Here is a 25966-nt window from a genome sequence, read left to right as displayed (position 1 = left end):
TCCAGACATTTCAAACTGTAACTCACATCAGCCCGCTGCCAGCGCAGGCATTAACAACCCCAAACACCTCCAACCGGTGCAGTGTCCCCAGTGCCTCTCCTAGCTCAACTAGTTGTTGTTGCTGCTGCTGTTGTTTAGTTGTTTAGTCGTGTCCGCCTCTTTGTGACCCCCTGGACCAGAGCACACCAGGCACTCCTGTCCTCCACTGCCTCCCGCAGTTTGGTCAAACTCATGCTGGTAGCTTCGAGAACACTGTCCAGCCATCTCGTCCTCTGTCGTCCCCTTCTCCTTGTGCCCTCCATCTTTCCCAACATCAGGGTCTTTTCCAGGGAGTCTTTTCTTCTCCTGAGGTGGCCAAAGTCTTGGAGCCTCAGCTTCAGGAGACATCCCCTTGCCATTAAAGGTCCGTATAGTTAAAGCTGTGGTTTTCCCAGTAGTGATGTATGGAAGTGAGAGCTGGACCATCAAGAAGGCTGATCGCCAAAGAATGGATGCTTTTGAATTCTGGTGCTGGAGGAGACTCTGGAGAGTCCCATGGACTGCAAGAAGATCCAACCTCTCCATTCTGAAGGAAATCAGCCCTGAGTGCTCACTGGAAGGACAGATCCTGAAGCTGAGGCTCCAAGACTTTGGCCACCTCAGGAGAAGAGAAGACTCCCTGGAAAAGACCCTGATGTTGGGAAATATGGAGGGCACAAGGAGAAGGGGACGACAGAGGACAAGATGGTGGGACAGTGTTCTCGAAGCTGCCAGCATGAGTTTGACCAAACTGCGGGAGGCAGTGGAAGACAGGAGGGCCTGGCGTGCTCTGGTCCAGGGGGTCACGAAGAATCAGACACGACTAAACGACTAAACAACAACAATTTCCAACACACACACACACACACACACACACACTTTTCTCCACTCACACAGAACTGCAGGCCTGTTCGCAAGGCGCCAAACCTGGCCTCTTTCTCTGCAGGCTGCCCAGCAGCAGCTGAAACTGAGCAACTCACATCATTTATCCTTTCATTGATAAGTCAGCCCATCTCTCAAACACTCCTTGCCAGAGTCCCAGACCTCTCCCTTTTGCCAGCAGCGATCGATAGTCATAAAGTTTCTGTCCGGGTGCCATCTGCTCTTTGGCTACAGGTTTTCAGTTTGGAAAAATCTAGATGCTTAGGAAGGAACAAGTGTTTGGGACGGGCAAGGAAGAGGAGGGAAAGCACCGCTGAATTGGGGAGGGGTCGGCCTGGAGGCCCAGTGGGTCCAAATGGGGAAGGGGTCCAGAACACCTCTAACAGCCCTCCTCATTTTTTAAAGAAAAGAAATAAGAGGACAAGGAATGAAATATATCACCAGGTTCCCCTCCATATCCACACCAGCCCGTGGGCAGCCGTCTGCTGCCATCTTCTGGACACATCGAGGTATTGAGACTTAAAGGAAAGGTCAACACAAAGACATTCAGCCAATTCACAAAAAGCCAGAGAGCTCAGAGCGGATGAGTCCTTTTCATTCACAGCAAACCTGCCCAGCGCTGCAGTGCTTTCAGCCCTGCAACTAGCAAGCACAGAGCTTGCATTCTGCAAATCCTGGCCGAATAGTTCGAGTGCGAGTCCTGCTTCGCAGTGGGTTGGGATAGATGACCCCCGGGAGCCCTTGGCAACCCTAGGACTCTCTGATTCTAAGTGAACTTGGTTGTTGCTGTGATTCTTAAAAAGCCCTGCTAGTTAAACGCTGGGAACCCTTCACGATGTATATAGAGAAACAATGCACTGAAAAGAACTCGCTTGCAGGATTTGATTAAGACGCAATCAATTAATATAAACAGAAAATATAAATATGAGGGGGGGGAATGTTAAGAAAATGTTAATAAGGTATGATCTTAATTTCAATATATAAGGTATATCAAATTATAGGCAGAAGAAATGGATATGTGATAAACCAGAAAGGGAAGTTGGGGGAAGTTTATAGAAAATATAAAATGTAATTTGTGGTGTTGTTTTTTTTAAATTTAGTATTGAATAGGTTAAACTTTGTTGGAAAACCTTAGTAAAAACATTTTTTTAAAAGCCCTGCGAGTTATATGCAAAATTATGCATGCAATGCAAATAAACGACTCAAGCCTCGTTCTCTTCTGTATTTCTGCAGCATAAATTATAATTATTAATAGCTAAGTATTTTTATACGTTTATATATATATATATATTGCTGTATGTATCTGCTTATGTGCTGGTTGCTTTAGGAACCCGGGAGTGCAGATGCACGTAAAATTAGTGTCTATAAATGCATATAATGCGTGCAAATGCTTCCTATTGCTACAAACTGTCCCCAATCTCTAAGCGGTGAGAGACCCTGGGGTCTCCAGTCAATTACTGAGATTCCAGTTTCCTTGGAAGGAACCTTGGTGGAAACTGTGGAGTCTTTAGGATATCTGGTTTTATTTGCACATATGTAGAACTTGAGCATTAAGGGGGGGGGCCAGCCTCACAGGACGAACACCCCAGCAGATCTTGCTCCCACTTTTACAACCTTTTTTCTCTAAACCGAAAAGTCCCAAATTCTGCAACCGCACCTCCATCCCCTTAGAGGGTTTCCCTAGAGGGCAATCTGCGCAGATCAGCCCCTGACCACTCTAGAGGCAGGTGAGCCCTGTGTTTGGGGCAGGCCAAAGTTATCTGTTTATTTCACAAGTGGTGTAAAAAAAATACAAATAAATACATTACATAAACGGTAGCATCTATGATTTAGTGTGGCGACACCTAAACTGTGGAACTCCCTGCCTTTTGATATAAGGCAGGTGACTTCAATGCACTCTTTCCCCTGTCTGCTAAAAACATTTTGGCTTAGACCAGAATTCCCAGATATCTTGGAACACTGATGTGTTTTTAGTTCCTTTCCGGTTATTTTTTTTAAAATGTTAACATTTTTATTCCTCTATTCTTTGAAGCCTTTTTAAAAAAATTGCAAGTGGTATATAAATTTTATGAAATAAACAAAATATAAGAAAAGTTTTTAAAAAACCCAACCACCACCACCACCAACTGATTTTAGATGTGTTCAAAATGGGGTTGGCGTAAAATGCATGTTTACAGCAATAGCTCTGTCAGTAGAGCATGAGGCTCTTAATTTCAGGGACGTGGGATCAAGCCCTATGTTGGCCCGAAGATTCCTGTATCGCAGGGGGTTGGACTAATTTTTTTAAATTATTTTTTTCTTTATTCAAAATTATAACAAGGCATATTATCCAAAAACATATCATCCTTGTTCCCCCCCATTTTTCCTCCCCCCCAACACAAAACCCACCCACCCACCGACTTCCCTCAGTTCCAGTCTTCGATTTCCATAAAAATGCTGTTTTCTGCATGTTACACAGCTGTATAGATCCTCAAACTATTTAGCTGATTGTTATCAATAAAAAGTCTGTGAATGTTTATTCAAAGCCAGCCAAAGAGTCCAGCTCGCTTTGTTGCATCTTCAGATACTTTGTAAAGGGTTCCCATTCATCCTTAAAGTCACAGTTATCCTTGTCCCGTAGTTTATAGGTCAGTTTTGTCAGTTATGCATAGTTCATCAGCTTTTCTTGCCATGATTCTTTAGTTGGGGTTTCTTCAGTCTTCCATCCTTGTGCTATTAAAACTCTCGCGGCCGTTGTCGCATACATGAAGATGTTTTCCAACTTTTTTGGCAGGTCTTTCCCTACAATCCCCAACAAAAATGCCTCGGGTTTTTTAACAAATGGTAAATGGAACATTTTCTTCAATTTGTTGTATATCATTTCCCAAATTTTTAAAATTACCTTACAATCCCACCACATATGATAAAATGTCCCCTCCTTCTCCTTACACTTCCAACATATATTTGAACTAGTTTTGTACATTTTCCCTAACTGCACTGGTGTCATATACCATCTGTACATCATCTTCATGTAATTCTCCTTCAGTAGGGAACAATCTGTAAATTTTAAGTCAGTTTTCCATAATTTTTCCCAATCTTCCATCATAACGTTGGACTAAATGACCCTCTGTCATTCTACTGCTGCTTGCCTGGGCAGGTTGCCAACTTCGCCCCAGGGAAGACCTGGAGTGCTCTTGTGCCTTGAACCAAAGCCTATTGCTCAGGAATGGGCAGCTGAAGTTTGCTGCGACCTTTACCTTCAATGGATGCATGCTGGCTGTTTAGCTGTAATAAAAACAAACAAAACAAACAAACACACAAACAAGCATACCGTCAAAGGGCTCAGCTACTGGTCATAAAAACTAAAGTTGGAAATCCTGTTCCTTCCCACTCGGAATGTGCTTGTGGCCTCTGAACTCTGCTACGACTGACTGTTGCAAACACTCCCATCATTTGCATGCAATTCTCCCTTAAACCTTGGTTAAGAACAGCAAACGTTCCAGCTTCCCCGTCGGGCGGCAGGGAGAACTTTATTCCAGGCATGACACCCTCACACACATTTACAAAGTTGTGGGCCGGGCGCACGGGGGGAAGTGCCACAGTCTTTTTGCGAGCCATGGGCCGATGTGGCAACAGAAAGGCGCTTTGTGCATGCTCAGAGGCGCTACTTCACACTTTCCAAGTCGAATTTCTGGCAACCAGAGAAATAGGCAGGAGGGATATTTGGGCTGTTTTTCTTTTCATTGTGCATTTTGTGTTTTTATATTGCTTCGTATGTCGTGAACCACCCTGAAATTAATTCATTCGATTTATATTCCGCCCCGCCCTGGCAAATCTCATTACTGTAATTAATTAATAATTGCAAAAGCATATGCTTGCTTGGAAGATTTGCAGAAACCCCATGCAAACACCCCCGTTTTTAACTTCTTCGGCTCAGGGCGTCGCCTTTCTTCCACCCAGAGCTGCACCTTGCAAACCAAACAGGTGTAAACTGACCCGGGGTTCCACCCTCTCCCAGCCCAGGTGCCAATGAGGGCTTCTTCCGCACCTGTGGGGCCTCGATAACAAAGGGAGCAGATCCAGCCCTCCTCCCCTGACACCTGCCTACGTGGGAACACCTTGGGCAGCCTCCCTGGCTTCCAGCAAGCCGCTCTTTCCACTTCCTTATCAGGCTTCTCTGACCCGGCAGGGCAGTTTGGGCAGGTAACCTGAGCCTTTGTCCTGCTGCGGATCCGTGCAGAGAAGTTGCTGCACACCTGACGCAGGTAAGGGCAGCGGGGGGTCTCTTCTCCTTGGAGTTACTGTATGAAAGCTTCTCCTTTGGAAAGGTGAAGCTGTTGTGGTGCTGTCAGGAGAAGAGGTGTGTGAATTTGTGTGGGAGAGAGATTGAGAGAGAAAGAAAGATTGCAATTCTATCCCACTTTTTTTTCTCCAAGGAGCCGCAGTCGGCGTACATTGTTCTCTTACTCCCACGACAACCCTGTGAGGTAGGTTAGGCTGAGAATGAGGAGCGGTCCCATGGCTATACCTAATAAGCTTTGTGGCTGAGCAGGAATTCGAACCCTGGTCTCCCACATCTTCGTCTGACACTCTCCTTCTTCTTCTTTGGCAATCACTCGTAGCCGAGTAAGATTGTCTTCCATAAACACGGTTTTAACTATAAGTCCGTAAGTGACTGTGGGGGCCAATTCTGGACCCACATGTCCTTCCACAGTGGGGACATAGGTTTTTTGGGTGAGAGTTGATCATGGTGAGGGTTTGCCAAGTGTGCCTTACTCTTAGCACGTTTCTCCCTTGCGCCCTGAGTTCGAGTGTCTTCAAAGCCCAGGACACCTTGGGTCAAGGCTGTTCTCCAACTGGAGCGCTCACAGGCCAGTGTTTCCCAGTTGTCGGTGTTTATACTACATTTTTAAAGATTTGACTTGAGACAGTCTTAAAACCTCTTTTGTTGACCACCAGCATTACGCTTTCCATTTTTAAGTTTGGAATAGAGTGGTTGCTTTGGAAGACGATCATCAGGCATCTGCACAACATGACCAGTCCAACGAAGTTGATGTTGAAGAATCATTGCTTCAACACTGGCAATCTTTGCTTCTTCCAGTAAACTGGCATTAGTTTGCCTGTCTTCCCAAGTGATGTGTAACCATTGCACCACACTGTCTCCACACTGAGAGACGGTGTGTGTGTCTTCAGGGCACTGCAGATTTTGCTCCGAGTCTGAAACAGCTGCTTGCTGAGCAGGCCAGCACACTTGACACTCTTGGCTTGGCCTGCTTCACAGGGTGGTTGTGAGAATATAACAGCGATACTTTTTTGGTCGGGGGAGAATCCATACCCAAATATCGAGCAATTCCTTCTCTCTCCCCTCCCCATTTATTTATAACTCAGTTAGTTATCTAATTTGAGCTTTTATAACTCAGTTAGTTATCTAATTTGAGCTTCACAACCAAACTGTCAGGTAGTTTAATCTGAGAGGAAGCAGATTAAGCAATGACATTATGAAAAAATTGTCTAGTGAGCTGTGTTGCTCCGTTAGGAAGAATTCAAAAGTCACAGCAGAGTCACAGCTTGCTTGGGATCAGCAAAAAATATCAGGCGAGCATTGGGGTTCCTTGAGGTTGGATATTAAAGGAAACAATATGGCTTTTTAAGATGGCATGTGGAAGGAAGGGCAGAAAAACCTGAAGATAGTGGAAAGCTCTAACGCTTGCAGCCAACCTAAACGGGGTCCAGAGAGACTTAGATCGTGCAAAAAAAAATTCCAGGTTGGGCCTGGGAGAAAAAGCCAATTGTGCTGTCAACACAAGGATTTCCACCTGGGCAGTGGAAATTTCTTGCTTCTCCTGCATGTGGAGGGCTTGGAGGGAGACCAAGAGCAGATATGGGACATGGGGGAGTTGTTGCACAAGGCAAGAACTCTAAGATATCTGATAATTCAATGAAATACTTCTTCATGAAGTCGTAGAAGCGTAGCTGGAAGGGATGCCAAAGGTCATCTAGCTCAATCCCCTTTCAATGCAGGAATAAGTGCATAGTTAACCTGTGGAACTCCCTCCCACAGGAGGCAGCGATGACCACCACCCTGGATAGCTTTAAGGGAGGGTTTGACTAACTCAGGGAGGAGGAGAGGGCTGCCAATGGCCACGGTTGCAGTGATGCTTTTGAATACCAATTGCCGGAAACCGCGGGAAGGGAGAGTTGCTCTTGTGTTCGAATTCTGCTTGCAGGTTTCCCACTGAGGCATCTGGCTGGCCATTGTAAGAACAGCATGCTGGACTAGATGGGACATTGGCCTGACCCAGCAAATTCTCATTCTTGTCCTTACATTTTTCGGATGCAAAATGGTGGAGGGGGAAAAATCCCAGTGTATATCTCAAGCTACAATTCTGGAACTGGTGAGACGGGGACACAAGCCATGCTATCCAAATTGCCTCCTCTTCTCTTCTGAGCTCTGCTCCCTTCCACCGGCTGGCCGGCCGCTGGCCTCCTGCAGAGCTCAGCCTTGCCAAACTCTGGGACATTGAATATTAGCTAATGGCAGTGAGGCGACTTTCCCTCCCGAGGCAATATTGCTAAGTGTTTCCCCTCCGGGGTCCCAGTCGGTGCCAGGAGAGCCTGCAGGCAGAGGTCGCTCTGACTTTGCAGCAAGAGCCCACAAAAGGATGCCAGGGAGATGCTGAGACGCTTTGCAAGGGAAGGGGGGTTGTTGGCTGAAGGTGAACTCTGTGAGGATGCGGAGAATGGCAGGCAGGGTTGGCTGGGGGGTCTGATGCGGAGCGATAGAGGGGCCCAAATAAATGGCATGCAGCCGTCCAGGCTTCACCATGTGCCTCACAGAGGTGTTGCTCAAGGCCTGGTTTAGCTTGCTCTAAAGAGTGGCCTCAGGCCCAGGATGTGAATCTGCGAAATGGGTATAATGCAGCCGGAAGGGGCCGGAGTTGAGGCTGGGCACCAGAACACGCTTTTGATACCAGGACTCTGCTAGGGGGAGGAAAACAATAGGAAAGGTGACAGTGCCTCTGAGCATGCGCGGTGTACCTTGCCAGGTGAGCAGAGAGGGCTCAGTTGAACAGAAGAGGTCCAGGATGGAAGCTCATTCTGTGATCCTGCTCAGGGGTGGGTCATTTACACAATGGAAAATATTGGCTGGGGCTGTTAAATAAATAGATGCACGAATTGCCTTGGACATGTGTCTCCACGTGATTTGCAAACATACCATAAAAAGGGCTAAAACAGTTTTGAAAACAGTGCAAACAACAACCACTAGAGGAGGTGACCAGTTGGAAAAGCTTTTTTGGGGGGGAAATGTCTTCAAATTCTTTCTAGAAAGCACAGAAAAGAAAGTCCTTTTTCATTCAGTGCAGGAGGCAGGGTGGCCATGAGCCTAGATTTTTTTTTAAAAAGAGCCTTAGACAAATTAATGGAGGAGGAGGACTGTGGAGAGTGTATTAACTTATGGTCTCTGTGTGTGGTTTGGGAGCTGCACGGCCAGGGAAAAAACAATGCTGTCCAGGGTTGTCAAGACTGCAGAGAGAATAATTGGGTGCACTCTTCCCACCTTGGATCAAATCTATGCTTCCAGGTGTCACAAGAAAGCTGCAGAGATAGCACGGGATAGTGCGCACCCCGGAAATGATCTCTTTCAGCTTCTGCATTCTGGAAGAAGGTCCAGGGTTATAAAGGTACAGGACTAGCCGTCTGAGAAACAGTTTCTATCCAAATGCGATTTTGGTTTAAACACAGTGTAAGGAGTCTGTATGGGAGTGTATTGTATTTAATTATGGGGCATCAGAGTTTTTAGGGGGCTGACCAGGCTGGGATAGCAGGCTTGTTGGTTTTTGAAGGTCTGATGTAGATTTTCTCAATTTCGTTGTTCTGTATGGGACAATGACAATAAAGATTATCATATCGTATCGAGACCTTTGAAGGCTACTAGCCAGGATGGTTGGAGGTGGCGGTGCTCCTGGATGCCAGACACAGAAAAAGAGAGTGTTTCTCTTGTGCTCAGATCCTTCTTGTGGGTTTCCTAACAGAGGCATCAGCCCCTGTGAGAACAGGATACTAGACTAGATGGGCTAACGGTCTGATCCAGAAAACTCTCCTTATGTCTTTATGGTGCCTGTTGTATCTCAACATGGACCCTATTCCCCTAAACAGGGGAGGCCACACTGAGAGCCTTGCTCCGACTTCCTGTAGAGCAAGTTTCTGATTTGGGAAACTTTCCAGCAGAATGCAATGACCTACTGGGTATTTAGGTGGTTTCTCATGTTACCTGGTCCTCAGCCATAAAGTAAAGGTAAAGGGGCCCCTGACTATTAGGTCCAGTTGTGACCGACTCTGGGGTTGCGGCGCTCATCTCGCTTTACTGGCCGAGGGAGCCAGCGTACAGCTTCCGAGTCATGTGGCCAGCATGACTAAGCCGCTTCTGGCGAACCAAAGCAGCGCACGGAAACGCCGTTTACCTTCCTGCTGGAGTGGTGCATATTTATATACTTGCACTTTGATGTGCTTTCGAACTGCTAGGTTGGCAGGAGCAGGGACCGAAGAACGGGAGCTCACCCCGTCGCAGGGATTTGAACCGCTGACCTTCTGATTGGCAAGCCCTAGGCTCAGTGGTTTAACCCACAGCGCCACCCATGTCCAGCCAGTATGGTGCTGTTGGCTAAATAGGTAAAGGACCCCTGGATGGTTAAGTCCAGTCAAAGGCGACTGAAGTTGTGGCACTCATCTCGCTTTTCAGGCCAAGAGCTTGTCATGATTGTGGACGCCTGAAACGCTCAGTTTGCCTTGGCTCTCCCCAAAGAGCAGGGCCTTGTTTACCCAGGAAGGCGATCGCTGAGTCAATTCTGAGGTCCACACCCCTGATAGCTATTTCAGGCCACTGTTTGTTAGCAGAGAATGGTCAGCCCCACCCATCTATGGGTGCCTAGCTCTGTTCTCAGGTATGGTCAGTGGCAGGATGGGAGACCTCGTAATTGCATGAAGTCACCTTGCTCTTAGCCAGTCCATTGACCCATCTAGTCCAATACTACCAGCTCTGGCTGCCAGAAGTTCAGGGGTCCCCAGCAGAGAAAGGTCATTCGCAACCTGTAGTACCTGCGAGACTTTTAAGTGGAGATGCTGGGGATTTGAACCTTCTGGATGAAAAGTAGATGGATCTCTGGGAAACGGCCTGGACCGACTGGCTAAACCAGGTGAGGGGAGTCAATGGGTCTCAAACCATCAGAGAATTAGGGACTTCCCCTGCATTCAAAGTGAGACTGTGGGGGATAGAGCAGAGGAGACCAAGAGCAGGTCCAATGGTCAAGCAGTTGGTTACTGCATGTTCTGTGGAGGAAAATGAGGGGTAGATGGGGCCCATCCACTTGGAAAGGGAGGCCATCTAGGAGAAGAAAACCTCTGCTGCCTTGCGGCTACACTCATTAGTGAGTGTATTTAGGAGTAAACCCCACAGAACAATCCATGCTGAAGTATAGGTGGGTTCCCACGAGACAAGATGCAGCGATAACGACAAGAACCTTCATTGAACTGCATAACTGGGAAGTGGGGCAAAGCAACTGGTACCTACGGGACCGCCTCTCTTGGTATGTCCCACGGAGGACCTTACGGTCTTCAAACAAAAACATCTTGGAGGTCCCGGGCCACAGGGAGGTTAGGCTGGCCTCAACCAGAGCCAGGGCTTTTTCGGCCGTGGCCCCGATCTGGTGGAACGCTCTGTCCCAAGAGACTAGAGCCCTGTGGGACTTGACATCTTTCCGCAGGGCGTGCAAGATGGAGCTGTTCCACCAGTCCTTTGGCCAAGGCACAGCCTGACCCCTTCCTTTGGCAATCCTTACAGAACTCTAGCCCAATGGTTGCCATTAATCTGATTTGAATTGATTTTATAATGAAATGATTTTAGAATGTTGTATCATTTTACTGTTATTAGCCGCTCTGAGCCCGGCTTCCAAGTCGCGAATCCCGACTCAGAGTGGAAGGGCCAATGGCAGAGGCCCAAATCCCGAAATGTTCTGTGATTGGACATCATGTATCGAATCAGAACACAGAAGAAGAAGAAGAGTTTGGATTTGATATCCCGCCTTTCACCCCCTTTAAGGAGTCTCAAGCGGCTAACATTCTCCTTTCCCTTCCTCCCCCACAACAAACACTCTGTGAGGTGAGTGGGGCTGAGAGACTTCAGAGAAGTGTGACTGGCCCAAGGTCACCCAGCAGCTGCAGGTGGAGGAGCGGAGACGCGAACCCAGTTCCCCAGATTACGAGACTACCGCTCTTAACCACTGCACCACACTGGCACAGGAGCTCAGATTGCTTAGTCCAGACTCAAGCTCAGCCAAATGCAGACCATTGGATACATAACACATGTCTGCTTCCTTGCGGAAAAACTTCAGGAGAAGAAAGGACGAAGGAGTAGATCCTACACAAATCCCTTGCTCTGCTTTCCTTTGGATCACATCAGCCAGGCAGAGGGGGGGGGGGCTTGTCATCTGGGTAGCCCAGGACTCCACACACATTGCCCAGGATTGCACCCTGGGGAGGTCACTTGGGTGCTGCTAACACAGCGGTTTGACTTCACCCTTGGAGGAGCACTCCATTTTTATCTTGAGACAGACAGAGTCCAACTGCCACGGTAGCCAATTAAGTGCTTGATCACATAAAGAAAGTGGCTGAGATGAACTAGCTGTGGCTTTCTGCCAGCTGCAACAACTCTGTTTGAAAGAGTCCTCTGTTAGAAGGTTTGTCTTTTCCAAATTCAGATTAACGATAAGGAGCTGTCGGAAGGCAGAGCAGGGGAGGGGCGTTGGCCGTGAGCACCTGCACAAAAGACTCAGCAGGTAAACAGCTCACCTGGTGGCAGAGGGAAGCAATGACTTTAGCCTATGCATTGGGTGTCTGTTGTATTTAATCAATTTGCTGCTGTTTTCTGCGCTGTTTTTTATATCTCACCTTGAGACAAGCAGGTGTAAAGTGTACAAGGGTCAGCAAACTTTTTCGGCAGGGGGCCGGTCCACTGTCCCTCAGACCTTGTGGGGGGCCGGACTATATTTTGAAGGGGGGGGGATGAACGAATTCCTATGCCCCACAAATAACCCAGAGATGCATTTTAAATTAAAGCACACATTCTACTCATGTAAAAACACGCTGGTTCCTGGACTGTCTGTGGGCCGGATTGAGAAGGCGATTGGGTTGGATCCAGGGCCTTAGTTTGCCTACTTATGGTGTAAAGATTTCCAAGAGCTTCAATCCTCCAAAAACATTAAAAATCATTTTTAAAAAGCCCAATAAACATTGAGAGGGCACCAGCCCTGAAATATACTCGGAGTCGAGTGTGGATTTCATGCTCTTTATTCAGCTCATAGTGGTGAGGAGGAATGGAAGTTCCCCCGGAATGTCTGCTTTATATACATTATTTACAAAATGGGCCCCATGTGATTGGCTAATTCTGGGATTCACCTGTAAGCCAATCAGGTTGCGGATTCACTTCCATTTTGAGCTGGATTGAGTGGCTCCTGCGGACCAATCAGACTGCTGCATTTTGGATCCTATTGTTCTAGGACCAATCAGACTGCTGCATTCTGGATCCTATCAATCTAGGGCCAATCAGACTGCTGCATTCTGGAGCCTATCGTTCTAGGACCAATCAGACTGCTGCATTCTGAATCCTATTGTTCTAGGACCAATCAGACTGCTGCATTCTGGATCCTATTGTTCTGGACCAATCAGACTGCTGCATTCTGAATCCTATTGTTCTAGGACCAGTCAGACTGCTGCATTCTGAATCCTATTGTTCTGGACCAATCAGACTGCTGCATTCTGGATCCTATTGTTCTAGGACCAATCAGACTGCTGCATTCTGAATCCTACTGTTCTAGGACCAATCAGACTGCTGCATTCTGGATCCTATTGTTCTGGACCAATCAGACTGCTGCATTCTGAATCCTATTGTTCTAGGACCAGTCAGACTGCTGCATTCTGAATCCTACTGTTCTAGGACCAATCAGACTGCTGCATTCTGAATCCTATTGTTCTAGGACCAATCAGACTGCTGCATTCTGGACCCTATTGTTCTAGGACCAATCAGACTGCTGCATTCTGAATCCTATTGTTCTAGGGCCAATCAGACTGCTGCATTCTGAATCCTATTGTTCTAGGACCAATCAGACTGCTGCATTCTGAATCCTATTGTTCTAGGGCCAATCAGACTGCTGCATTCTGAATCCTATTGTTCTAGGACCAATCAGACTGCTGCATTCTGAATCCTATTGTTCTAGGACCAATCAGACTGCTGCATTCTGAATCCTATTGTTCTAGGACCAATCAGACTGCTGCATTCTGGATCCTATTGTTCTAGGACCAATCAGACTGCTGCATTCTGAATCCTATTGTTCTAGGACCAATCAGACTGCTGCATTCTGAATCCTACTGTTCTAGAACCAATCAGACTGCTGCATTCTGAATCCTATTGTTCTGGGACCAATCAGACTGCTGCACTCTAGATCCTATTGTTCTAGGGCCAATCAGACTGCTGCATTATGGATCCTATTCAACTCAGTACATAACAAGCCCGTTCATTAAAAGCGGTCAGTTTCCCAAAGCCTCTTGGCATAAGTGCAAGAAGGAGGCAGCCAATCTCATATCTCTAGGAAGGGAGTTCCCAAGTTCCACCCGTGTCCCCACCCAGCATGCCTGTGAGGGGGGTGGGGTGGAGAGAAGGGCGTCCCCCCCCCCAAGGATTTCACAGCCCTGGGCAGGTATGTATGAAGGAACTTGGTCGTCCTATCTGGACCTAAGCTGCATCTGTTAGAGGCGCAGGTGGGCAAAGGGCAAGCTGCTGTGTTAACCCTTTGGGTGCCTCTGCTTGCTTCGAAGGCGGCTGGAATGTCAGGCAGTGGAAACTACCAAGAATTCAAAACAGTGGAGATGCAACAGGATCTGGAAGAGAAGAGCAAGGGAAATCCCGGTGCTGGAACCGCGCAGGAACCGGATTCAGGATTCTTCCCGCCGTCTGCTCCCAAGACCATGCTCTACCCGCGCCCTCACGCCGACCCCTACGATTCAAGGAAATACTTTGCCACAAGGGTGAGTCGACCCTTTTCATTTCTGGGAGGGGTTGCGGGTCCTGCAAGAAAAGGCACGGAATGGAATCGTCGAGTGGGAAGGGACCCCGAGGGTCATCTATTCCAACCCTCTGCAATGCAGGAAAGAGCCCTCCGTTTCAGAGGTGGGCCTCTTTCCCTTGTACATGGTATCCTTTTTTTTTGCAGGGGGGCGGGTGGGGCAGGTGGGTTGCGTGGCGAGTTCCTGCCTCCCCCCTCGGAAATAAAGACACGGGACACCAGAATTTTAGGTTAATGGGTCAAATTAGGCCACAACTTTATTGATTACAGAAATTGAGCGGTACAGTGGTGCCTCGCAAGACGAAAAGAATTCGTTCTGTGATTCTCTTCGTCTAGCAGTTTTTTCATCTTGCGAAGCAAGCCCATTGACGGATTAGCGGATTAGCGCTATTAGCGGCTTTTAGCATCTTATCAGCTTATCAGATCAGCTGATAAGCGGCTTAGCGGCTTAGAAAAAGGGGGGGAGGAAAAAACCCCCGCAGGAACTCGCAAGACATTTTCGTCTTGCGAAGCAAGCCCATAGGAGATTCGTTTTGCGAAGCACCTCCAAAACGGAAAACTCTTTCGTCCAGCGAGTTTTCCGTCTTGCGAGGCATTCGTCTTGCGGAGCACCACTGTATTGGCTTAGGCATTGGTCCTATCAACTAACCGGCTTCAGCCTGCTTGCTTGAAGACTGGCAAGGGTTAACCACCAGTAGGGGGAGTCCTGCTGATGCACATCAACTAGGAGCTCCCCCGGGGTCACCGCTCGGGGGCGTGCCGTAGGCCCTCACCTCCATAGGCTTAGGGCAAGGCCATGCCCCCCGGAATCCTTTACCGGACTACCCTTCGATTTGGGGGGAAGGTGATGGCGCTACCTCCCCTCTTCCATCTACAGAACAATACCAATGCCTAACCGCCAATACCCAGAAAGTTGTTACGATTTGCTACGAGGCAGGCGGAAAACCAAGTGGCTGGTGCCAATTTGCCAAGTGGAAAAATTCCTACCAGGCCCCTTAATGGCGACCAACCAAAGTCCATAGCAAGGCCAGAGAGCCTAACCTAACCTGGGTGGGAGGGGTGGGAAAACACGATCAGCTGGAGCGTTGAAAGAGGGAGATCCTTGGCCATGCCAGCCCTAAATAGGAGGGGCCACCCCTCCTGGACCAGCCGATTGGCTGGCCAGGGGATGACACGTCCAAGGATTCCCCAGGTATCGCGGGGGCGCAACCCCACCTCCTCTCCAGCTCAGAAGTGGCTTTAACAGTCTACCCATGATCCACTGTGTGTAGAATTTTGAAGCCAGGGCAGAGGCCCGAGATCTTTGCTATGCAGTTAATGCAGGGTTGGAGGGACGCGGGTGGTGCTGTGGGTTAAACCACAGAGCCTAGGGCTTGCCTATCAGAAGGTCGGCGGTTCAAATCCCCACGACGGGGTGAGCTCCCGTTGCTCGGTCCCTGCTCCTGCCCACCTAGCAGTTCTAAAGCACATCAAAGTGCAAGTAGATAAATAGGTACCGCTCCAGCGGAAAGGTAAACGGCATTTCCATGCACTGCTCTGGTGTGCCAGAAGCGGCTTAGTCCTGCTGGCCACATGACCCGGAACCTGTACGCCGGCTCCCTCGGCCAATAAAGCGAGATGAGCGCCGCAACCCCAGAGTAGGCCACGACTGGACCTAACGGTCAGGGGTCCCTTTACCTTTTAAGACGGGGTGAGGAATATTTTTTCAGCCAGGAAGATAGGAAGCTGCCTTATAGTGAGTCAGTGTGGACTATACTGAGCTGTTTTGTTTTTTAATTTACAATGGTTGTCACCCACCCTGGGACATGCCCTCAGTTGGAGTTTCTGGTTAATGCTCAACGCTTCTTCTTCAATGGTTACGACGGTGCACAAAGACCAGGCCATGCCTGTTCTTTCCCTGTGCATGATTTCCCTCTGTTCCTTCTCTCCTGTGATCTCCTCTCTCCTTTTGTTCTTCAGCCTGGAGCCTTTGATCAAGCCATGGATGACCTCAGGGCCCATGTGACAGCGAACATGGGGGAAACGGCCCACAGCTTCTGGCTTCTGGCTGAGTACGCCTCTCTTCCTTATTTATTTATATTTATTCGAAGCATCTTTGTCCCGTTTTTCAGCTTCCAGAGTGGCTTATGTGCAATCAAAACATGACAGTCTCTGCCCACAAGCTTGCAATCTAAAGCAGGGGTCGGCAAACTTAGGTCCGTGGGCCGGATCTGGCCCAATTGCCTTCAGGATCTGGCCCGTGGATCAGTTTGGGGAATGGGGTTCTGTTCTTTCCCCCCCCTCTTTTTTTCCCAGCTGCCATTTTTCCCCAGCACTGCCATTTCCCCCCTCCCTCTCACGCACTGCAGTGGTGCCTCCTCCCTTAATAATAGTAATAGTAATAATAATAATAATAATAATTTATTATTTGTACCCCACTCATCTGGCTGGGTTTCCCCAGCTACTCTGGGCGGCTTCCAGCAAAGATTAAAAATACATTAAAATGTCCTACTTGAAGTGCGAGCAAAGGCGGGCACCAGTCACGGCCAATCGCCTGCAAAGCTGTGTGAGGCCCTGGCCAATGGGTGGCTGGCGGCTGCGCAGCGGCTCAACGAATGAAAAGCTGTGCCGGAGCCCACCTCATGAAGGAATGGGAGTACGGGCAGATCCCGGTACTCTGCCCCCCCCAAAGTCTGAGGGACAGTGGACCGGCCCCCTGCTCCAAAGGTTTGCCGGCCCCTGATCTAAAGGGACACAACACACAAGGGGAAAGGGATGGGGAGGGAAGAGGAAGGTAACAGGTAGAAATTGATTAGACAGCCTGATTAGACAGCGCTCTGACATTTCCCCACTCCGATCCTGTTAACAAGGCAAAGTCTGCCTCCTTCTGAATTTGAGCAATTTTATCTGCAAAGAACTTTGCAAAATACTTGCAGGAGATCTTGGGGTCTTTACCAGACCCCAGTGGCAAAGGTGGTTCTGTTAAATTGCGAACCACCTGAAAGAGTCTCCTGCTGCTATTTTCTGCAGATACAAAAGAGGCAGTGAAAAAGGTCCTCTTCACCATCGCTATCGCCACTTGGTAGGCTCAACGTTGAGCTCTAACCCGTATCCGGTCCGATTCAAAATGAGTTTTCCACCACCGGCGCTCTAGCCGTCTCAACGATTGTTTCATTGCCCTCAGATCCGTGGAAAACCACGGAGCTGTCCGTTCTCCATGCAATCGGAGAGGGCGCTTCGGAGCCAGACAGTCAATAGCCCTGGTTAACTCTGTATTCCAGCGGGCCACCAGGGAACCAGCTGAAAGGCCATCAACTTGGGATAAAGCATCCCCTACCACTCTCTGGAAACCATTTGGATCCATTAAGTGGCGGGGGCGGACCATCCGAATCGGTCCCACCTCCCTGCAGAGGGGAAGGGTCACGGAGAAGTCCAGTTGCACCAGGAAGTGATCTGGCCATGGCACTTCTTTCGTCTCGCTTTTACTTAGTGTCAGATCACAAACATCAATAGAGGTAAAACCAGGTCTAAGGCTTGTCCGCGACTATCAGTTGGGCCAAACCTATTCAGGGACAGCCCAATGGAGGCCATGCTTTCCACGAAGTCCCGAGAGGCCCCTAGCAAGGTCGTGTTGGCATGGATATAATAATAATAATAATAATAATAATAATAATAATAATAATAATAATAATAATAATTCCCTTAGGTTAAATCCCCTACCAAACTAGGTGTCGTCTTATGGTTCTAGGAAACTAACAATCTTATTTCTTTCGGCCAAAGGTTTTCAGAAGAGAATTCTGTGTAGAATTTCCCTCTTCCATTTTCTAACCCTTCCAGAATCTTCTCTTCCTGCTGCTGCCGCTGCAGAACTAGTCCGCAAAATGGCACCCTCAATTTTGCCTCCTGAAAATCAGGCGGGTAGAGAATTTTGGGGTCCTGTTTCCACTCGCCCCCAAATTGCACTCCCACTGAGCCCTTCCCAATCTACAAACACTGTTTGTAAGCTGGTTGGGGCAGAGACCTGTCTGTTAGTTATAAGACCTGTGGGGTCACTGCATTGATTTCCTCATGCTTTGCAACCATTTCAAACACCCCCTCCCCCCCCCGGACATCTTCCCCTGCACACCATTACCTATTTTTCTTTTAGATTATAGTGGATATTTTTTCTGTTGCTATGGAGAGAGCTATGCAAACTGACAGGGTTGTATATATAAATAATAGCAATCCCTCCTGACTTAAAAAATCTCCTTATGCTTCCTGCAAAAGTCCTCAAAGTTGTGGCTTTAATTACAATTTCTCGGTTGCCGCTGAACAGCAACCCATCCCTCAAGGCAACGCATGGCGATTGGAAGGAACACCTTGGCAGATGTTGTTTTCTCCGGAGACCATGTAATTATAAGCCATGCAAATCTCAAACAGTTGCCTATAAGGAGCTATAAAAAGAATCGTATATGGTATAGATACCTGGTGAATCATTTGACCAGGATTTGCTTTTTTGCAGTTTCAATACTGCCCCCTGGTGGGTGAAGCCTGAATTCTCGCATATATCGTTTATTTTATTTATTTCACAAAACTGACACACTTCTTGATTGTAAAGAGGAAAAACACCAACTTCAAAGATAAAACAAGGAAATCAAGAAAAACTGGCAACGATACTTTAAAATATACAAAAAATGGAAAATGCTAAACTAGATTAAAATTCACACGAATTTTCTAAGCATCTTTGTAGTTTGTCTAAACAGGAATGTTGTGGTTTAAAAAAACATCCACGGGGGTTCGGGATAATTGATTATCCAGCACGGAGATTGTTTTTCAGTCTGGAATGAAAAATTTATCAGAGAGTGGGATATATGCAGAGTATATGTGAAAAAACACTGTCAAAAGATCAATCCTTTGGCAGGTGTCTTGGTTGACCACAAACTTGACATGAGCCAACATGAGTCTTGGTTGACCACAAACTTGACATGAGCCAACAGTGTGACGCGGCAGCTAAAAAAGCCAATGCAATTCTGGGCTGCATCAATAGGAGTATAGCATCTAGATCAAGGGAAGTAATAGTGCCACTGTATTCTGCTCTGGTCAGACCACACCTGGAGTACTGTGTCCAGTTCTGGGCACCACAACTCAAGAGGGACACTGACAAACTGGAACGTGTCCAGAAGAGGGCAACCAAAATGGTCAAAGGCCTGGAAACGATGCCTTATGAGGAACGGCTAAGGGAGCTGGGCATGTTTAGCCTGCAGAAGAGGAGGTTAAGGGGTGATATGATAGCCATGTTCAAATATATAAAAGGATGTCACATAGAGGAGGGAGAAAGGTTGTTTTCTGCTGCTCCAGAGAAGCGGACACGGAGCAATGGATCCAAACTACAAGAAAGAAGATTCCACCTAAACATTAGGAAGAACTTCCTGACAGTAAGAGCTGTTCGACAGTGGAATTTGCTGCCAAGGAGTGTGGTGGAGTCTCCTACTTTAGAGGTCTTTAAGCAGAGGCTTGACAACCATATGTCAGGAGTGCTCTGATGGTGTTTCCTGCTTGGCAGGGGGTTGGACTCGATGGCCCTTGTGGTCTCTTCCAACTCTATGATTCTATGATTCTATGATTCTATGATTCTAGGTCTTGATTGAGGTTCGTTGTGTAAGTAGGATAATTTTATAAAATTAAATTTATATAAGTCAAATAACATAGAGAAAGTAAAGCTTAAGCGTGTATTTAAGGAACTTAATTCGGGAACACAAGGGGAAGATTGGAGGTCTTGTCAAATTTAATCACAAATGGATGTGCAAACCAAGTATTAGTAAAAGAATGAATAATGGTTCATTTTTCATTTCTTATTTTGCCTATAACTTCTATTGCATATTTCTGTTATAAAGTTTTCAACCAATAAAGCATTTAAAGAAAGAAGAAGGAATGAAGACCTTGTGAATGAGGCAGGGGTGTGAAGGTTTTCTAGATGGTGCAAAAAAAGAATGGATTCATGAACACAGAATCGCAGAATCTTGGCATTGGAAGGGGCCCTAAGGCTTATCTAGTCCAACGCCCAGCAACACAGAAATCACAGCTGAATGATCCCTGAATAATCACCCAACCTCTGCTTAGAAATCTCCAATGGAAAATCACGTTGGAACTCAGAACTCCTGACACAAATTGGCAAATTTGTTTCTGATAATGCTAATTATGCAGAATGAAAGATCTCTTCCGCTATATCAAATTTAAAAGATTTTGCAAGAGGAGATGGTTTTCGCAGAGCCCGGAAGGCACCATTTGCCAGCCTGGTGCAACCAAGGAGGGGGAAGGAAATTCAGTTTGCCTCCTCTTTTTGTGTGAGCTTTCCTAACTCAGACTCCCCCAAACAACACACAAACCTAAATGCTGCTGTTCTGAGATCCCCCTTTCCCATGCGTTGCAGCGGGTTGGACTAGATGACCCTTGAGAGGTCGCTCCCCACTCAAAGATTCAGTGATTCTATGTTAACAGCTCATTCCTTCCTTCGGTCTGCCAAAGTTCAACCGGGACTGCGTTGACACCTAGGGCCATTCCTGGACCGAGAGAGCCTGGCCACCGTAGTTTGAGCATTGGTTACTGGATTGCCGCAACGCTCTCCATCTGGGGCTTCCCTTGGGATTGATCCAGAAGCTGCAGTCAGTGCAGAATGCTGCAGCACGATTGCTGACAGGAGGGAGGCCTTGGCAGAATGGAACACTTGGGCTCAGAGATCTGCTGCTGGCCCGAGATCACGGTGTTACAATTAGAAACTGTTGTACGTTGAATTGGCAAAAGTGACAGGGAAACTGAGAGGTCATAACGCTCAAACATTTATAAAAAAAGGGGACATGTACAAAAAAATACCTTAAGGAATACTGTAGTAATATGACGTCAACGGCAGGCCTTGAATGACTTCTGTGATTATGTGGACATTTATAGAATAATGTTAGTAATGAAAATTAACAAAGGTATATGGAACAACTGATTGGTTCAAAATTGGGGAAGGAGTACGGCAAGGCTGTATATTAAGCCCCAGCTTATTTGACTTATATGCATCATGCAAAAGGCTGGACTGGATGAATCCCAATCTGGAATTAAGATTGCCAGGAGAAATATCAACAACCTCAGATAGGCAGATGACACAACCTTGATGGAATAAAGTGAGGAGGAATTAAAGAACCTTTGAATGAGGGTGAAAGAGGAGAGCGCAAAATATGGTCTGAAGCTCAACATCAAAAAAACGAAGATCATGGCCACTGGGCCCATCACCTCTTGGCAAATAGAAGGGGAAGAAATGGAGGCAGTGAGAGATTTTACTTTCTTGGGCTCCATGATCACTGCAGATGGTGACAGCAGTCACGAAATTAAAAGACGCCTGCTTCTTGGGAGAAAAGCAATGACAAACCTAGACAGCATCTTAAAAAGCAGAGACATCACCTTGCCAACAAAGGTCCGTATAGTTAAAGCTATGGTTTTCCCAGTAGTGATGTATGGAAGTGAGAGCTGGACCACAAAGAAGGCTGATCGCCGAAGAAGAGTTTGGATTTGATATCCCGCTTTATTACTACCCGAAGGAGTCTCAAAGCGGCTAACATTCTCCTTTCCCTTCCTCCCCCACAACAAACACTCTGTGAGGTGAGTGAGGCTGAGAGACTTCAGAGAAGTGTTACTAGCCCAAGGTCACCCAGCAGCTGCATGTGGAGGAGCGAGGAAGCAAACCTGGTTCACCACATCACGAATCCACCACTCTGAACCACTACACTACACTGGCTCTTGAAGGATTCATGCTTTTGAATTCTGGTGCTGGAGGAGACTCTTGAGAGTCCCATGGACTGCAAGAAGATCCAACCTCTCCATTCTGAAGGAAATCAGCCCTGAGTGCTCACTGGAAGGACAGATCCTGAAGCTGAGGCTCCAATACTTTGGCCACCTCATGAGAAGAAAAAACTCCCTGGAAAAGACCCTGATGTTGGGAAAGATGGAGGGCACAAGGAGAAGGGGATGACAGAGGACGAGATGGTTGGACAGTGTTCTCGAAGCTACCAGCATGAGTTTGACCAAACTGCAGGAGGCATCGGAAGACAGGAGTGCCTGGCGTGCTCTGGTCCAGGGGGTCATGAAGAGGCAGACACGACTAAACAACAACAACAACAACAAAATGAACAAGATAAGTAGTAGATGCATGGTGTTGTGACAGGAAGTCATTATAGAAGAAAGAAGAATTTATTGTGATTGGATGTAACACTTATTACCGATTTTATTTCTCAGGACAAACTTTTGTTTGCTTTTTAAAAAACCAATAAAGCATCTAAAACTAAAAAACAAGGCGTTACTATTAGTATACAAAACCCTTCACTACTTGGGACCAGTCTACCTGTGAGATCGTCTTACCCCATATGCTCCTACCTGAGCACCTGGAGTGATGGAATTGGCACTTTGGCAACACTTTGAAACTCCCTGCTTATTGACACCTTCATTGCACCTTCACTGCATGCTTTTTGGACTGAAGACATTCTTATTTGGGCAAGCCTACCCACACTGAGAAAGTTTGAGGGAATTTTAATTTGTTTTCACCTGTTCTATTGCGGTTCTAGTTTTCTGTACGTTTTCAAACATGGTGGCATTTTCTAAAATTTATTGCATTATCTTGTTTTGCAAACCGCTTTGAGGTTTTCTCCTCTGTTATAGTGGTATATAAACTTTATTATATAAATGAACTTTGCTGGGTCTCCTTTCTTTGCCCTGCTCCAGGATAGACCACTGGAACAACGAGAAGGAGCGTGTCGTGGTCATCACAGACTCCGCCCTCCTGGTCTGCAAATACGACTTCATCATGCTCAAGTGCTTGGAGCTGCAGAGAGTACCCCTCAGCTACATCAACCGCATCTGCCTGGGCCCTTTCACCTTTCCTGAGAAGTCCTTGGACAGGTGAGGCACACACCTGCAGGTGGTCAGCGTGATTATTCGGGGGGGGGGAGGGAGGAGGTTGTGATGGCTCCAACCTGCTTTTGATATTCACTGCTGAAATGGAGCCTGAATGTTCATGGAATCACAGAATCGTAAAGCTGGAAGGGACTTGACATGAGCCAACAGTGTGACGCGGCAGCTAAAAAAGCCAATGCAATTCTGGGCTGCATCCATAGGAGTATAGCATCTAGATCAAGGGAAGTAATAGTGCCACTGTATTCTGCTCTGGTCAGACCTCACCTGGAGTACTGTGTCCAGTTCTGGGCACCACAGTTCAAGAAGGACACTGACAAACTGGAACGTGTCCAGAGGAGGGCAACCAAAATGGTCAAAGGCCTGGAAACGATGCCTTATGAGGAACGGCTAAGGGAGCTGGGCATGTTTAGCCTGGAGAAGAGGAGGTTAAGGGGTGATATGATAGCCATGTTCAAATATATAAAAGGATGTCACCTAGAGGAGGGAGAAAGGTTGTTTTCTGCTGCTCCAGAGAAGCGGACACGGAGCAATGGATCCAAAGTACAAGAAAGAAGATTCCACCTAAACATTAGGAAGAACTTCCTGACAGTAAGAGCTATTTGACAGTGGAATTTGCTGCCAAGGAGTGTGGTGGAGTCTCCTACTTTGGAGGTCTTTAAGCAGAGGCTTGACAACCATATGTCAGGAGTGCTCTGATGGTATTTCCTGCTTGGCAGGGGGTTGGACTCGATGGCCCTTGTGGTCTCTTCCAACTCTATGATTCTATGATTCTATGATTCTATGATTCTAGTTGAGACCAATCTAACCACCTTGAGACCTGGGACCTCCAAAATGTTGCATTTGTGGACCTTAAGGTCCTCCGCGGGGCAGACCAGGAGAGGCCTATGAAGAAGGACTTCCTTTTATCTGTCCTAAATCTTCCAGCATCCTTCTTCACTGGATGCCCATTGCATGTCTCCTCCGCCCGGCCTTTTCTCTAAACTGAAAAGCCCCAAATGTTGCAGCCGTTCCTCTTGGTGGGGAGTTTCTCCATCCCTTCAATCAATTTGGTTGCCCTTCCCTGAGCCTCCTCCAGCTCCCTTGTTAAAGGCTCCCTCTGGAGAGACTACGCAGCTGGCAAAACTCCCCTGTTCCAGCGAAGGAGACCCAGCGGTGAGCGAAGCAAATGGACCTGGCAAAAGAGGAGGGAGACTTTGGTGGGGCAGACTCTCCTAGGCTCCACTCCCAACGTTTTCTGGGTTTAGGGTTATGCGGTAATTATACGCCGTTCCAGGCATCACGAGGTTTGATTTTAAAATATATATTAAAAAGATAATCTTCATCATAACACACGGTCCTTAAGAAAATAATTGCCGAGGTTCTTATGAATGGCTGCATGTGAATGGCACGGACAAGTTTGAACACAGCACACATTCCAGTCGTGGAAGAGGCTTCTTACCTTCGCTTCCAACACCCAACGCCTTGTGATTTTTGCAGGCTGCTCTTTTCATTTCCCAGTTTGAAAAGGCCCCTCCTTTCCTGTTTGTTTTAAAAATGCCAGGCTTCGTTTTGCTGTGTGCATCTGGGGGGCAATCCTCTCTCGCAGAAGATGCCCAGTTTTGAGCAAGTCTCTGCACTCTGCACTCTTCAGGGGGACACAGCACATCTTCAAGTGCACAAACAAGACTCTGCTTTTACCCTCCTGCCTGGGGAGTGCTACTTGGAGGGCTTTAAGAGAGGATTGGACAAATTGATGGAGGAGAGGACTATCATTTCCTGGAAGCCCCGGGATGGGAGAGGGCTCCTGTGTTCAAATCCTGCTAGGGGGTTTCCTGCAGGCATCTGGTTGGGTGCTGAGAGAACAGGGTGCTGGACTGGAGGGTCCCCTGGCCTGACCCAGCAGGCTCTTATTAGGGTCTTACATTTTAAATGTAAGTCACTTAGTCGTAATTAGGTAATATGCAGCTTTCCCATACAGGAATCAAACCTACAACCTTGGTGTTATCAGCACCACACTCTAACCAACTGAGTTATCCAAAGCACATGACAAGTTGTTATAATAATACAGTCTCATACCTTAGTTTTCAAACAGCTTAGTTCCTGAACGTTTTGGCTCCTGAACGTCGGAAGTGACTGCTCCAGTTTGCAAACTAGTTTTGGAAGCTGAACGTCCGACGAGGTTTCCTCAGCTTCTGATTGGCTGCAGGAGCTTTCTGCGGCCAGTCAGAAGCTGTGATTTGGTTTTCAAATGTTTGGAAGTCGGACAGATTCTGTTCGACTTCCAAGGTACAACGGAAATAATAATAATAATAGTTTGATAATAGTGCAATGTGGAATGTAGCCTCTCCCCAAGAAATAGGCAGAATCAGGTTCATGTGCTAGGAGAAAGTTCTGGTTTTAATATTCCAGAATTGTTGGTGGACATTAATATATTCATATCTGTTTACGAATAAACTTTCCCCCTCTAGAAACAAGTTGCTTGAAACAGCTTACCAAACAAAAATGCAAGCATACAAATAATGCTCTTTCCAGAAAGCAATTACCAGGTGCTGCACTTTACAGACTAACATGCTCCCAGAAGACTGATTCCCTGCCCCAAGGATCTTCCAGTTTAATATAGCAAAAGGGGGCCTGAGACTCCTGGCCAGTTGAGCTGTGGGTTCCAGTTAAGCTACGTTTCCCAAGTGCTGTGCAAAATCGCCCTCCCCATGCCAGCCATCTCTCGCTTCCTTGGGCTGGTGGAAAGGAGGGGAGGGAGAGAGAGAATTGGCTTGAGGTCACTGTTCCCAAATTGCTCTGCCCACCGCATGCCAAAGTCAGGCTCCTCTTACTGACTCTCCTCGGGACGTGCCCAAACTTGGTTTCCGAGTGGCGAGGCCAAGCTGGTGGGGTTGTTGTGGCCGTGTTGTGCTAAGGTAAGAGGGGAAGAAGGCATCCTGTTCACATAATGGAGACGGAAGCAGTCCGCTTGGCACACCTGCAGAGCGCTGAATGCTGCAGAGATTAACTTATTCAAACATTTGGCCTCCTCTCACGAGTGACCTTGCAGTGACTCTCCCATACCTGGAAATGGGTTCCAAAGGGAG

The 25966-nt window shown here is 47.3% G+C and overlaps 1 protein-coding gene across 2 annotated transcripts in view; it reads left to right on the top strand.

Moving 5' to 3' along the window:
• Positions 1-4991: 4991 nt before the first annotated feature.
• TPRG1 (tumor protein p63 regulated 1) overlaps positions 4992-25966 on the top strand; it is a 45333-nt gene continuing 24358 nt past the window's right edge. The window contains exons 1-4 of one of the 2 annotated variants that reach the window (XM_082224635.1): positions 4992-5144; positions 13747-13956; positions 15954-16045; positions 22710-22886. In XM_082224635.1, coding sequence (XP_082080761.1) covers positions 13756-13956; positions 15954-16045; positions 22710-22886 — 470 coding nt within the window. In that variant the 5' untranslated portion in view covers positions 4992-5144; positions 13747-13755. Of the gene's footprint in view, positions 5145-13689; positions 13957-15953; positions 16046-22709; positions 22887-25966 lie in introns of both variants that reach the window. The other variant, XM_082224636.1, reaches the window with a different exon arrangement.

The sequence above is a fragment of the Podarcis vaucheri genome (assembly GCF_965113315.1).
Source record: "Podarcis vaucheri genome assembly, chromosome: 5".
Classification (NCBI taxonomy): domain Eukaryota; kingdom Metazoa; phylum Chordata; class Lepidosauria; order Squamata; family Lacertidae; genus Podarcis; species Podarcis vaucheri.
The sequence above is the reverse complement of the archived record's forward strand: the minus strand, read 5'-3'. Positions and strand labels throughout refer to the sequence as shown.